Raw genomic sequence first — 15,447 nt, 5'->3', positions numbered from 1 at the left:
ACTAGTAATAAAAATAAATAATAACGTTAGAATTTAAAACGTGGGAATTAGCCGGTAAAGTATTCCGAAAATTGAGTCCATATGACTAATAATTAGAGAGCGTATGAAAACCACGCAATAAACCCGAATGCGAATGACGTCATAAGCCAAAGTTGACGCTTTCGAGTCCAAAGGGGAAAATATCAAAATGTCTACCTCATTGAAAGCAATTACGCCGGTCCAATTATTCGTCTGCGGGGTCATTATTGTGGGTGACCACAATGTCTAAGTGGATAGCCAAATAACCACTGGACAGGAGCCAAAGAGAGAGTTGGTGACCAGAAAAAAAAATTACAACTATCTCTGCGATTGTGTTGTGGTCCTATTCTGCCATTGGCGCCACGAAGCAACAAACTTCAACACTTTTCAGAAGTTCCACCAAATACACACACACACACACACACACATACTTGTGAAAGACGTGAAATGAACAACTGAAGTAAGTACTTACCTTGCTGAAAAACACCACACAAGTACACTTGCTTTTAGCCATCTTAGCACTATAAACATCTATAGCTTCGATTAGCCATTGTCAGCTCTAGCTGTCAACATGTCGCAAATTGACAACAGTACGTGTATTCAGGAGGTTTGTTGAATACAAATTGGTCTAGTTTTGCATCCGCAATGCACGTTAGACGTGTTTCAAGCACAAGTTGTACTCTTGTTCAAGTCAACCTCGCCAAATGACTCCAAACGGATCTGCAGTTTAAATCCGGATGGCTGCTAAAATGAGTCAGTGTTATTTTTGGATTGATATTTGGATGATAGCTCATTTTTTCCCCTCCTTTTTTTTGGCGATGAAACATCTGGAGGCCACTGTTCCTCCCTCGTCCCCTCCTTTTTTAAAAATTATTATTATTCTTTTTTTTGGCAGAGTATAGCCAAAAATGTGAGTTTTTCTCGTAAAATAACGCCACCTGCTCTCCAAATTAAAAGGTACATTTTGCGCCTATTGAAAAAAGGTATTAATTGATAATGGTAGTAGTACTAGTAATGGTAGTAGTACTAGTCCAGTAGGCTCTATGTGCTTAATGGTAAACCAAATTAGCTGCACTTGTAGAACGACTGTCTTAGTAGTAATGCTCTTTTTCCACCACTAGTGCAACTTTTCGTACTAGTACGACCTGGATATTATTGCTATCCTAGAAATGCTCCAAATGGCTCTGATCCTTGAAATTGGAAAAAAAAAAAAAAAAAAGCTAAAATGCCTATATCCTGCTGAAAGTCCATATACTAGAATACTCTTTATCCCATCACTAGTAGTGCAAATACCTGTTATTAATGAGACAAAACTGTGCAGTATTTGACAATTGCGTATAGTAGCACATTATAAAATTTCACCAGTTATGTAGCGCTTCACTATTTGGATTAGTAGCACAAATATATTCCACCAGTACACACTTTTGCCTCACTAGTAAGTGACGTAGTTGTCGTACTAATACGCCAAAGTTGTCATGGAGCAAGAATATCGAATAAATGCTCCAATGGCTTCCCATAATGTACATTTACTTCGGCACAGATTCACGGGCAAAACCATCTATTGAATGTAAAGTCATTATGCACAAATATAATGCTCAAAATGTATCTTTGTTATCATTGTAGACTCAAAATTGAGAGTATTTTTAAAATAGACGTTGCAGGACTGTGCAAGTGTACCTAATGAAGTCACCAGTGCGATAAACTATGACTATAAACTGCAGGTCGCGCGGCTGCATTTTATTTTGACAGTGCTTGACGGAAGTGGTATTGTCGTACATTGAAAATTGACGTTAGATGCTCCCAACGTGTAGGCAGGTTACATTGCGTTTCATTGAGGCTATGCGTGGTTACGGTCCTCCGCCTCTGCGCCGCACCAGTGTGCCATCCGAAGCCGGACATCTGCACCTTCCCCCGGCCTCACCGCGCGACGAAGCACCGCCGCTCATGGACGGATTTGTGAGGAGTTGCGGCTGCCGTACGGTAGCCACAACATGTCGCCCGATGGATACATTAATCCCGACACAGTCCGGCCGCATCACCTCGTCTCGAGGGGACCGCTGAAAGCTTGATGTGGTCGCCGGGACGAGCGGGAAGCGGCGTCGGTAAGGTGCGTTGCACGGCCGAGGTTCACATCACGTGCGCGCCTCTTACCGGGTGCACACCGGTTGGAAGGACCCCGCCTCCCAGCCTTCCTAATCGAGGCAGCGACACACACCACTTTATTATGTATACTTGCACAACAACATAAGATCAAATACAAGGGCCTTATCCCCCCACCCCTCCTCCAAAAAAAGTATTCTTTTGCAAAGATAACAATGCTCAGTTTTGATGACATTATTATTCAGCTACATGCTTCAGTATTGTGCTCTGCTTCAACTGTCAAATTATGAACAAATTAACAGAAGCGGTCCTTTTTCACAATCATACAGGCAAATCTCAATAAATTGGAATATCATAGAAAAGTTATTTTGTTTACATAGTTCAATTCAAAAAGTGAAAATCATTGATTACATAGACCAGTAAGACAGTGACAAATTATAGTCATCAAAATAAAAAAAATGCAGTCATAAAACATTTCACTTTCTGTTGAGTAAATATATTTCTTTCACTTTTTAAATTCAACTATTCAAGCTTTACACAATGTTAAAATTTATTGAGATGCACCTACAACAAATACTTGAAATGAGTGCATTAAAAAACAAAAGTAATCCCCTCCTTCTGTTTAATCTTATTTGAGCTCTTCCACTGTGATTCTCAACCCAAGCAGCATCTTTCACACAGATCCTGCAAAATTGCCGTAACAGCCCTAACCTTTGTCTTTTTACACAGTACCCTGCAAAGACGGTTATTGCGGCAACTGCGCTCTTTCACACTACGACACGTCATCCTGCGATGAGATAATTGATGCATGACAAAGTCAACGCAAGCATTTAGTGTGAGATAAAATATTTGTCGGACAGCGAAAATTGTTTTCAACGCAACAGGGCAGGAAACCTTCCAGGGTTGGGCTCTCATACAACTTCTGAAGGTCAATTCCCCCCATTCCGTATCGGTGCCTTATACAGTTTTGCTTTGAGATACGAGTAAGCTGATTTCCGAGTTTTTCGATATACGAGCTGTCATTCGGCTGCTTTGGCGGCCGAACCAGAAAGAGTGGATTGTGTTGCAGGCATAAAATCATGATGCACAAACTGTTTAATTCTTTGCATTCTATTTGATTATGCTATTACTCTTGTTTTTAAAAAGTACAATATTATATGGAGTGGTATTTTTCCCTTATTATACAAGCAATTGGGGCTCTGAACAAGTCCCATTCATGCGTGGGATTTAACGGTTTAAATGAGAACATATCCTAATATCGCCTGGATTTTGCATGGGGCAACACTGCAACAAAATTATGCCGCCATGTTTGTTGCAGCTTCTCATGGGGTCCTACAGTGAGGCAGCTCTCAAGTTTCCAGCTCAGAGTTATTTTTGGAAATCAGGGTACTGGCGTGAGAGGTCCAATCCAGAGCTGTCTGTTTTGGGGGTAAGAAGGGGCGGGGCATGTTTAAATGCACACTGAGCGGTGCTGCTTCAGTTTTGGAGGGCAGCACACAATCTCACAAGCCACTGCTAAGGTTCCATGTATGTGATCCGTATCTTACGTGATGTCGCTTATCCGTCTGAATTTAGCATAATCCTGAATCCAAACCTTAACAGTATTCCTCGCGCTCTAATCTCCCGCTGAGCGATGTTTCCCTGCTCTAATCCGCCACGCTGATGTCACTAATCTGACTGCGAGATGCTCTCTCTGCCTCCCAGGTGTGGCGTGGGTGGTGGCGGGGGGCGTGGCTCGGCACGATGGACGCTGCCAGTACCTTCCGATATTACTTCAAGCACCCGTGGTCGCGCATCACCGTGGCCTACCTGGTCATCTTCCTCAACTTCCTCATCTTCGCCGAGGACCCGGTGTCCCACAGCCAGAAGGAGGCGCGCATAGTCGTGGTGGGCAACTGCTTCTCCTTCCTTTTCAGCAAGTACCCAGGAGAGGGGTGGAACGTTCTCAAAGTGGTGTGCTGGCTACTGGCCATTTTCACCGGCCTCCTCGCTGGGAAGTTAGTATTTCACCAACAGCTTTTTGGTAAGTCATGCACAATGGAATGTGAACCAAATGTACAGTACCGCACAGAAGCTTTAGCTTTGTTGATTTAACAACCTTTTTCACAGCGGTCATGTTGACATAGTAAAAGAAAGAAAAAGAAAAAAAAAAAACAATTCCCACAAAACTTAGCACATGGGCCAAGGAAGAAGCCATTAAAGGAGACATACACTACTTGTAAAAGTTACGGATCTTCGGCTTTTGAGGGAAAATATCACAATGAACCTAAAGTGCCCTTCCAAGTGAACTTAATTTGAAGCTTTCTAAACTTTTGAAAGCCCAACTGATCAATGAGTCCTTCATGCAAAACTTGCGGTTCTTTAACAATGAGCTGAACGGCAAAATTCACAGAAGGTGTTTGGTTTGATACATCAATGGACCAATAAATTACCTAGTTCAATGAGATTCGGTATTTAAACAGTCCTCTTCATTCTGCTGTCCACATTATAATGAGACCAAGACTACACCTCACGATTGCAAGGCTTCAGTCAGGATGTCAGAGGGAAGTGGCCACTGAGCATCCAGTGTTACAGAGTGTCATCAGATGATTGCAATAGACATGCAGAGAGACTGGAAGAGTCACAGAAAGGGACAGACGCAGATGTCCTCTGAAATGTATTGGTCAATTCATGGCTCAAACACCCGCAAGTTGGGCGAATTGTACTAACACTGAACAGTTGGGCATGTGCATTCAAGTGCAAAGAAGGTCAAATTAACATACATTATTACACCCTCTTTGAAAACCAGCTATTTATCCATTTCCAAGTGAATTTGAGGTTTTTTTTAATCAACATTTTTTTTCTTTGCTCATTGGTTTGTAGTTGTGCTGTGTTAGTGTTGTTATCAATATCAATTGTGTATCGTTGCTTTCCCTCAATATGGTCAAGCATCTGCTGGAGCCTATCCCAGTTGAATTTGGGCGAGAGGCGGTGTAGAACCTGAGCTGGTCGCCAGCCAATAACAGGGCACATATAGACAAAGAAGCATTCACACTCTCATTCACACCTATGGACAATTTAGATTGTTCAATGAACCTGACCTGAATATTTTTGGAATGAAGGAGAAAGCTGGAATACACAGCTGGAGAAAACCCAGACGACCATGCCCCACCCTGCTGCCTGTAGTGTAACAGGCCATAGAAAATATTGAGTCTGAAGGTTTGCTAACAAATCTGTTGAGATCTGAGCAGTGTACATGGCCATTATAGGATTGCTGAAACAGCATCTCTAATGGTGGTCAAAGACTTCAGTACAGTAATGTATTCATTTGACCAATCCGGTTGCAGTTTTTTTTTCATGTCGTTATAGTTTGAAGATTCCTCCTATTAACTGTTAAGTCTGTGTAACCAATTACACTTCCGTCGTGATAAAGTCTTTAATGTGTGAAGATGGTTGCATCGCCTGTTTTCTTTTAGTTGTGTCTCCCTGCTTGACTCCTCAAAGAGCAGGCTTGGCTACGTAAACATCTCCTTGCTGCAGAAATAGAAAGCCCCTGCGCCCCTGCCTTGTGACATGATACTTCCTGCGCACAAAACCCTCAAGAGAGAGCAGGATGATGACAATAAAAGCAGCTGCTTCACCTGCTCATATTGCAATTAAATGGATAGATGCTGTATAAATAATATACATAGAATTGATATCCTGGTGTGACTAATGCCAAAAAGCAAAATGAATACAAAACATCCAGTGCTTTGGGTAATAATTTCTTTCTGAATATCAGTAGGGGACATCCAATTGGGACAGGGTGCCCACAGCAAAGTGATACACCAACTAAATATAATTACTGACTAAATGAAATGTGCCATGTGGGTTTTATTTGAGGCACTTTTTTTGTTTTGTTTGGTTACAGCAATCTATTTAATGTGAACTTTCCTGGCATCTGTACCTTGCAAACACATTTCTTTATCCATGAGGAAAATTGAATCCGTAAGTTTTCTCACAATTCTTTATTTGGAATGCTTTGTTGAGTGTTCAGTTAACTCACTTTAAGGTCTAGAGCACTTTAAACAAACAACTGCAGCTGTAACAAAGTGCTGTACATAAATGAAATATTATTGTAAAAAAAAGATCTCCGGTTATTAGACTTTGCCTGAAAACGTCCCTTTACTTAGATGTGTATTTATGCATATAGCACCTATTATACATACAATGAAGCGCCATCCATCCATTTTCTATAGTGCTTTTTTTTCATTAGATGACTCTGGGCGAGGTACACTGTGTACTGGTAACTGGTCCATCATAGGGTACATATAGACAAACAACCGTTCACACTCACATTCATACTTATTGACAAGTTAGTCTTAAATGAACCTACTGTGCATTCATCCATCCATTTTCTGTTCCGCTTATTCTCACTTGGGCCGCGGGGGTGCTGGAGCCTATCCTAGCTGACTCAGTAATATTTTTATGGGGAAAAAAAGGCAACCAAAACATGGCTTTTTAAATCATGCACGCAATACTTTTGGTTCAAAAATGTTGGTAACCTCCCTTGTGCCGTGAGTGTTCTGTTGTCAGACATTTTTTGGTCTGAGCTTGTATAAAGCCATCGACCTTGTGGAAACCTTTTTAGAAGGACTGTTTTCATAGTGTTGTAATCTCACATCGGTGCATCATCGCATGAACTTTAGTCAGCTGTTGGCAAAGGGGCTCGCTTGTTGTACAACACTTTAGCAAAGCCGTTATGTCATCAGAACTGCGTTGTCGAATCTTTTGAAGCTCCGCATTCCCGTGCGGCCACACAGGACCACCGAGCAGAACATCCCTGAGCTTGTTAATATCCTCCACACCTTTTTTTTGTCAACTTGCATCTTTCGTGGAGAACATGGAGTACGTACCTAAAAAAGAACTATGGAATCACAAGTGTTTGCTTTGGATAACCATCTCTGTGTTACCTTTGTGAATATTAGGCCTGGGTCCGTATAGAAAGGCTGTCTGCCTATTGAGGACCTCTGATTGGTTGTAGCCTGCAGGATGCCATCTGGCTCCCGTGCCACATGTTTTTGTATGCCGTGGAAAGGCAATGTCTGCACAGTAGCGGGCTGCTTCTGGTCAAAGTGCCATGTTTGTGTCTGATGTGTGTGTGTATATAGACCACTGTGCAAACATAGCGACCCCTCATCTTAACCACAAAGCTGTTTACAGAGTGTGATTCGCAATAATTGCTTATTTACGTGAAATCAGTGACTCCACACCATCAATAATGCATCTCTGTAGAGAGGACAGAAGGCTGGAATGTGAAGCTTATTTATCACCAGCTTCGCGTGATACACGGGGGGTAGGGCCAGTGACTGCCAGTCGGGGACCTGGCAGTCATAGCAACAGGGGGGGAGGTGAGTTCTCACTTAGCTCCATGGCGGTGCGGCCGAGGCCGGGTCACCCGGGCTGGATGACTGCTTGGCGTTGGGGCTCCCCTCTCATGACCTGCGGCTGCTCCCTGGGTTCCCCCACCCGCAGGCACACACCCATGGGACTCTTTCGCTGGGTGTGGGACCGCTCTCTTATTGTGACAAATAACTCATGAATATGCTAATTGCTTGGGTATCCTCACACTCTCGTCCTTTAGACTTTTATAATTTACATAGTCAATCCCACCACACTTCAGTTGTACAGCCGGGTTCACGACCCTTGTCCTGCATGCTTCTTCTCCTGTCCTTGTCCAGTTCTATCTTGTCCTGTCCTTCCTTCACAGGGTGTAACACTACGGCCCCATATAACACTCATATCTAATGTTTCATTGTTGTAGATATGTAATGATTTACTTTTCTCATCCCGTTTAAAATTAGTGCTTTGTCTTCGTTTCTCTCTCCCCTCAAGAAACTTTGTTCTGTTCGACTGATCAATTCTGATTCTCAATAAACATAAATTATAATACTATGAAACCACAGCGATAGCTTAAAAACGGCACTGTGACACAGTCAAACTGTTCCGGCATAAAAGGAATACAGATCCTCCATTTTGCTTGACCTAACAGCCGAACAGGACCCAAAAAAAGAAGAAGAGAAAATTGAAGCAAAAAATGTGGCTAAAACATTTTGTTTTTATAAAATACAATATTATAAAATGCTATTTTTCATTTTAAAACACATTGCAGATTTGTGTTGTTTTTTTGGGGGAGGCTGGAACAGATTAATGTCATTGCAATTAATTTAAATGGGGAAAGATTATTTATGAGTGTGGTCTCAAGGCACCACTGCAGTACAAAATACAAATGGTATCTAATGAATACAGCACCAAGTGTGCAAAAAAAAAAAAAAACATACATAATAAATAGTAAATAAAATTCCATAGAATAATAAAGGGATGGAATGAAAGATGGAGAAAAAAATATGACATAACAGTATCACAATTGTATAGTGAAAAATATGAATTCTAGCTTGATATTAAGATTTAAAAAATAAAAGTAAGCAAGAATGACTCGCATCACCTTCAGTCTTTTGCTACCAGCTGTGGGCTGCTCGTCTGTCAGTGTGTGTGTGTGTGTGTGTGTGTGTGTGTGTGTGCATGTTTGTGTCTGTCAACAGAAGATTAATCAAAACTGCTCTGTAAATTCTGACACACATAATTGCTCCCCACGGGCTGCAGTGCTCCTGTTATTTTATTTATTTATTTTGTGCCGCTAATTCGGACTCTTGTGTGGGCCTTGTGTCAGTCAGTGTGTGTCTACAGCTACTGTGTGATGTTTTTTTTTTTTTTTTTCTTTCCTCCGCCAGTGGGTCGTCGCTATGAATGTCATCTCGATCACTGCATGGCATCGTGACATCATACGGAGAGGCAGAAGTAAATGTGAGCAGGAGACCATTTGGACTCAGCGGGGAGGGTTTTTTGAGCCTCCCGCTCATTAACATTGCGGCCTCAGCCTATTTGAGGTTTGATTAGAAATTAATCAAAATAAAAGTTGCATCCCAACATGAAACATTATTATCATATGAGTTTTTGGACTTCATTGATGGGTGAGATGAAACGTCCTTCTTCGCCACTAGATGGAGACGCTGCTCTTTCTTTGTGTCGTGTGGCTACAATTTAAAAAGAGGTGTGCCCAAATGTGAAGGAATGACGATTTTCACATGAATGCCTTCCTACAGTGACTGAAATGAACGAATCTTAAGGCTTGGATGTCGGATGCAATAACTTTTTCTTGCATGTGATTTTGTGTGGCCTCCTCATCCATATGTTGTAGCTGTTGGTTTCCCTGCTGGACTGAGCCTGCAGCTTGGACAGCACACACGAATCATTCTTTATCGGGGGCGCAGTGACTCAAAGTGCATGGATGGGCTTACTGCCGTAACCCTGTCTTCCCCCCCAAGTCACATCTGCAGATACATACCATGCACGCACCTCTAAAAGCAGGGCTCATTGGCACTGGAGGCAATTAAGTTCAGCCATGCAAGTGAATTCAATTATGCAACAGTGATGAGGCCTGAAATACCACAGAGCAAGACGTATGGTCTGGAATAAATGCTTGTCAATCCTGGTTATGGGAAATTGATGTGAAACATAGGTGTTTTTAGGCTTACCGGGCACAGTCTGCATGTATATGGCCTTGCTATGAACAGAAACACTGGAGTTTAACTCAATCAAGTGTCTCATATCCACAACAAAGATGGCCGCCTGTGGCGTCGTACAAAGGGAAAGCCTCAAAGTGAATGCATGCGCAATATGTCAAGTAGTGCAACTAAGAGGTGAACAGCGGAGCGTAGCACAGCTGAGGCTCTCTTGCTAAACAAGCGAATAACCTTGAAGCACTTGCATTGCTGATTATTACTTTATGAAAACATTATTGACGGTACAGTGCTGTCAGCGAGGGTAACATAAGGATTTATAAAACATTCAGAGATTGTCCTTGTTTATCGCGTAGCTGGTGCCAGTGTGTGTAACATTGTGCTCGTGGTGTCATAATTAATGCCTGTATTGCTAATAATATCGTAATGTGTGCCTAATGCTAGAGCTATTAATGTACTACTATAATAGATACAGCTACTTCCACAAATGTGCTGGTGGAGTCAATGCCAGTGTTGATGTAGCAAAAGTCAGTGTTGATACTTATTTACAAGTATTTCTAATGGCAGCGCTATTGATGTACTACAAGTTTAGGTAATGTTAGTAACAATGAAGTGGTGTTGCTATGTTAGTTTCACTAATTTATTCGTGTGGCTAAAGGTATTTCTGCGAATGTAATACTGGACTGGTAAGCTAACGCTGGTGTTGCAAATAAACTCATGTGGCCAAGGTTAGTAACACGAATGTACTACCATCCTAGCTAATGTGAGTTGGACTAATGTGTTACAAGTTCAGGTAGTGCCAGTTACAATAAGGCTTCACTCATGTGGCTAATTCTTGTTCCACTAGTATTGTATACTACTGGTAAGGTGATGCTAATACCAGCTTCACTAATTGATTAGTGCAGCTGAAGCTAGTAACACTAAATATACTAGTACTGTAGCTAATTTTAGTTATACTACTAGTATAACTAATGCTAGTTTCACTGTTGGACTACTGGTAGAGCTAATGTTATTACCACTATTACGAATTGAGTAGCTAAGGCTTGTTCTACTAATATAGCCCGGCTAGTTTTACTATTTTACCACTAGTGGAGCTAATGTAGTATCAGTAGTATCACTAATGGACTAGCATAGCTTATGTTAGTTCCACTAATGTACTAATAATGGGCGCGGCATGGATCAGGTGGTATAGTGGTCGTCTTTCAACCCAAAGGTTGTGTGTTCGATCCTCAGTCCTTGTGACCCTGTCCAAGTATCCTTGAGCAAGATACGGCACCCCCAGTTTCTCCTGATCTGTTGTGTCATCAGTAGGTGAATGAGGAGACAGTGTTAAAGCGCTTTCAGTACTATTGGTAGAAAAGCGCTATACAAGTGAAAGGCCATCTACCAAATAGTATAGCTAAGGCTTGTTGACTACTGTATCAATGGTGCAGCTGATGAACTAGTGTAGCTTAGGCTAGTGACATATGTATGTACTGAGAGTGTAGCTAATGTTAGTTCCACTAATTTACGACTAGTATAACTAATACTAGTTTCACTAGTAGAGCGAATGCTAATACTGCTAATGCGCCAGTTGAGCTAATGCGAATCCTGCAGATGTACTCGTTCAGCTAATGCTAATATAATTTTTTTTTTCTATTATTATAATTTTTGTACTTTTATCACATTTATTTGGAAAATTTTTAATCGAAGAAATATGTTCAAGCTTACAAACTTGGGAGATTTTCTTTTAATTATCAAAGTGAACTTATAAACTTATGTGAACCATTTTTTAGATGATTAAATGCATCGCAGTGTTAAATGAGTCGGTGTAGCCCAATAGCTGGCAGCCACGGACTAATTAGAGTATTCATCTAATACCGTGTGTCTTGTATATCCACATATACTCACATAATTACATATATCATCACGAGCAGCGTAGTAAAAATGGCTGCGTTATGTTTGCACTGAGTGGAATCTTACAACAAATTAGGAGTTGCGTCTTGTCGCCGCCAGAGACCACAGTCGTGCTATTACGCATTGAGCTCTGCAGTCCTAGCATCAGAAACAATCTCATGCTCTGTCAGAGAGATGCTTTATTCCTCAAGTAATTTGATTCAGAGCAAGGGCTGCATAAGGCAAAAACGCCAAAGGGTCATGACCGTTTGAATGATTCCTCTAATCGAGCGCAACTGGTATCATGAAATGGCAAGCGAGCGTTGCTGTCAGACGTATGCCTGAAATGAAGTGTGAGTAGTGTGTTTTCCCAGTCGCGATTGATGATGATCCCTCACATTTTGAAAGACAATCACTCCTGGGTTGCGGAAGTGACACCTCAAAGTGGTCCTTCATCTTAATTTAGATCCCAAAGGGCACATGTCCAACGGAGTGGGACGTTATCGATCCAACAGATAATTCATTTAGTTTCATGTCCATACAGCGCAGGTTTGATGGTTGACAAGCTGTTTGAACCGCCACTGACGGTCCCGTGTGTCCTTGTCACCTATAGGTCGATACCTGCGCTTGAAAGTGTTCCGCGAGGATCATGGCTCCTGGATGACCATGTTCTTCAGCACCATCCTCTTCCTCTTCATCTTCTCGCACATCTATAACCTCGTCCTGCTGATGGCTGGTAGCATGGAGTAAGTCACTCAGTATCTCTCTTCACCTTCATCCTTACCTCCATTTGTTAGTGGCATCCTGTGCTGATTGATCCAAACGTCTCGCCCGACCATAGACTTGATAGTGGTCTGATTAATCAGACAAAGCTTTTAAACAAAAGGCAGGTGGATGCTGACAGATTACCTTCTGCTACACACATTCATCCATGATCCTGCCCACAGTAGACCCTGACTCCCTCATGTCAAACTCCTGAGAAAAATCAATTTCTGCATTTGTGAGTTGTCCGTCAACCAGAAAAAAAAACATGCCCTTCAAGCCAGCCGAGCACACCGGATCACAGCAAAGTGATCTGCCTTTGTGTGTGTGTTTGTTTCATCGTGAAAAACTGTCACAGTCCTGGTTCTGGCACTTCATAGAGGGAGGCTATACCTATTTAAAAGTGAGGGTTATCAGGTTAAAGCATATGAGGGCTGGTAACGGCTATCAGGCAAGTTCTTTTTTTACAACTGGAGGGATGAGTTTGTATAATCAGCCCATCTATCACACGGGCCTGCTTCTTGCTGGTGACATCAGTGTCCGCCTTGTTTGTCGAGATTACAGCAGCCAAGGGGCAGGTCCGCTGAGATGTTAAATGCTTGGAGCTTGAGAAAAAAATCACAGAAATCTCTCCTAAAGAGCATTCACTTATCAGCCTCGTTTACGCTGAGATCCCGCAGTAAACCCTCTTTGATTTTTCCATGCAACAACCCAGCGAAGGCGCGATAAAGCCACGACCATCTTTGCTTTTACGTCCCAGAATCAGACAGTTAAATGCGTGGCGACCTCAGCACCAGTGTCTGGTTTGATATGTAAAATATATGTTGGACAGAGCTGTAGGAGTGCTGAGTGTGAAACTTCACACCCCTGTCTTGCCACTCTCTCTTTCACTCCGGATCTGTTACTACCTTCCAAGACGGAACATTGACCCCTCATTCCGTGTCATTTATACCCAGAATGGCAAAGTTGTGTTTTTTTAAGCATGGTGGGATCACTTTGTACAATCACTCCATCTGTCACCTGGGCCTGCTTCCTGCGGGTGACATCGGCATCCACCTTGTCATTGATGTTCTTGGAGAAGACAGCAGCCGAGGGGCAGGTCTGCTGAGACGTTACACGCTCAAGGAACATTTGCTAAAAAGCATTCTTTTATTGTCATGTGACAAGGGTATCTTTCTAGGTCCCCGACTTGAATGTTTCACCTGTCTTAGATAGAGTACTTTTATACTACTTGGTCCAAGTGACTTTGTAGTGTAAAAACAAATAGAATAGGTTATCCTTAAATCAGGTTTCGATCTTACCTTTTTTTTTTTTTACCGATTATCCTATTTACAGTCGAAGGAGTTGGAACGTTTCTCTGCTGACTTCAGGCGAAAGATGAGCTACATGAAGAAATGGTCGCAAGAGGCTTTTATTTGGGTCCAAATCAGATATCAATGGGATATTTGCTCAAGTATCCGCAGTTTGAGCGGTCAGATTTGCAATTACCCTGCTATTGCGAGTCAGATGTCATTGGAATATGCCGATCGATGACATATACACACACCATTTCTACCCAAACAACACACCTATGCTAAATCAGATCTACAGAAACAACACTGAGGTACACTGTGTGTATCAGTGTTTCCCAATCTTTATTGAGCCAAGGAGCATATTTTACATAAGAAAAATGTCATGGCACACCATCAGACAGAAATGTCAACATAAAAATGGATACACAGGTTAATATGTACAATACCTATTATCTAGTGGAAGAGGATCTAATTAGTCTGCCTGTCACTATCCGTTGCTCGCATAGATAGATGACCAAAGATACATTATTTGTGGTAAATAAATAATTTTCAGACCAATTAAGCAAAACTGGCTAATTTTCCATGCCACGCCTGAGAAGGTATCGCTCTCATGTCACAGTGGTGAAAGAAAAACAACAGCCTTTCATGTAATACCAAGGGTACCTGCCTTTACGCTTGTGAACAGGCTCATATCATAAGCTCGGCATTCTCTGCGTCAATTTCTCTTCTCTTTCTGTAGCAACGTTTAGTTTGGGGCACAGGCAGATACTGTAGTTCAATTCAGGTGCTCAAATAGATGGATATAGGCAATTTATCAGAAATCATACATTCAGTGTAAAAATCTAGCTTTCGATAAGATATAAAAAGAAGCAACCAAAATAGCCCATCAGTCTGGCCAATACAATTCCAACAATTCCAACACCCCCATCGTTGCTCCTGATGGAATGCTGTGAAACTCTCCACAAACCAACAGGGGGCGCTCTGGTAACGGCCATGACAATACACTCCTGCCTGTTTTCTCTCCCCACCAGCAGTTCGTTTAGCGTCGGGGCCCTGCCAAAAACCATTAGCGTTCTCATTTCTTTTCTACTGCGACATGCAAGAGCGGAGTTCACGCCTTGCCGGGATGCCCTCAGAAGACGAGCACTGGCCTACGATCGCACGAATGCGTGCGGAGTGACTATTTAAAAAAAAGGTGATGGAGCCAGAGCGAAAAAGTGTGAGATGAGTAGGAGTGCCTCCTGCGTGCAGTAGTAGTCAAGTCTTTTGATATCCATCCAAACCTTATTTGCATCGTCCCCCTTAACCACCCCCTGAGCCTGCAGCATGGCAGCCATAACACAAAGAAAAAGTTCAACATGCCTTTGTGCCTGTTGGCGACCCCCGCTGTGAGAGCGAGTGTTCCTTCGCATTTGTACACCGTGAACAAACTGCAGTGAAGGCTTTGAAAGGATGTTGCATTTTTTTGGCAGGAGATCACTGGCAGAGCCATGATGTGCATTGCAGGAGATGAGGGGGTGTCCCACGCACACATACACGCCTCATGATGGCCACATCTCACCTCGCTCAAGGTGACCGTACATGTGAACATGGATGTGTGACCTCAAGCTGCAAGCCACCTGTGCCTTTTGTCATTGAATTTTGGCCCAGGGAGTCGGTGCAGAGTTCAGTTTGGTTTATTCAGGTGTTTATTCTTGTAAATTCATCCCTCTATTGCAAATATGGATGGGCACATTTGACTATATTTCCAATCATTCAACTGTCAATTAAGTGTCTGGAGAGTTATTATGGTATGTCCATCTTTTGTATATAGCGCGTAGGACATAAATTGGACAGCTAATAGCGGCCCACGAAAAGATGAC

General features: G+C 42.3%; 2 protein-coding genes across 5 annotated transcripts in view; one reads left to right on the top strand and one right to left on the bottom strand.

The window, feature by feature from the left end:
• LOC133403262 (twinfilin-1-like) overlaps positions 1–726 on the bottom strand; it is a 12,286-nt gene extending 11,560 nt beyond the window's left edge. Inside the window, exon 1 of one of the 4 annotated variants that reach the window (XM_061678014.1) lies at positions 491–726. In XM_061678014.1, coding sequence (XP_061533998.1) covers positions 491–549 — 59 coding nt within the window. In that variant the 5' untranslated portion in view covers positions 550–726. The remainder of the gene's footprint in view (positions 1–490) is intronic. The other 3 variants (XM_061678015.1, XM_061678016.1, XM_061678017.1) reach the window with 3 other exon arrangements.
• Positions 727–3,860: 3,134 nt separating this feature from the next.
• Positions 3,861–15,447, top strand: part of tmem117 (transmembrane protein 117) — a 37,823-nt gene continuing 26,236 nt past the window's right edge. Inside the window, 2 exon segments of the mRNA XM_061676641.1 lie at positions 3,861–4,141; positions 12,145–12,277. Coding sequence (XP_061532625.1) covers positions 3,862–4,141; positions 12,145–12,277 — 413 coding nt within the window. The 5' untranslated portion in view covers position 3,861.

This window comes from Phycodurus eques, chromosome 5, assembly GCF_024500275.1.
Source record: "Phycodurus eques isolate BA_2022a chromosome 5, UOR_Pequ_1.1, whole genome shotgun sequence".
Taxonomy (NCBI): domain Eukaryota; kingdom Metazoa; phylum Chordata; class Actinopteri; order Syngnathiformes; family Syngnathidae; genus Phycodurus; species Phycodurus eques.
This window is presented reverse-complemented; position numbering and strand designations above follow the sequence as displayed.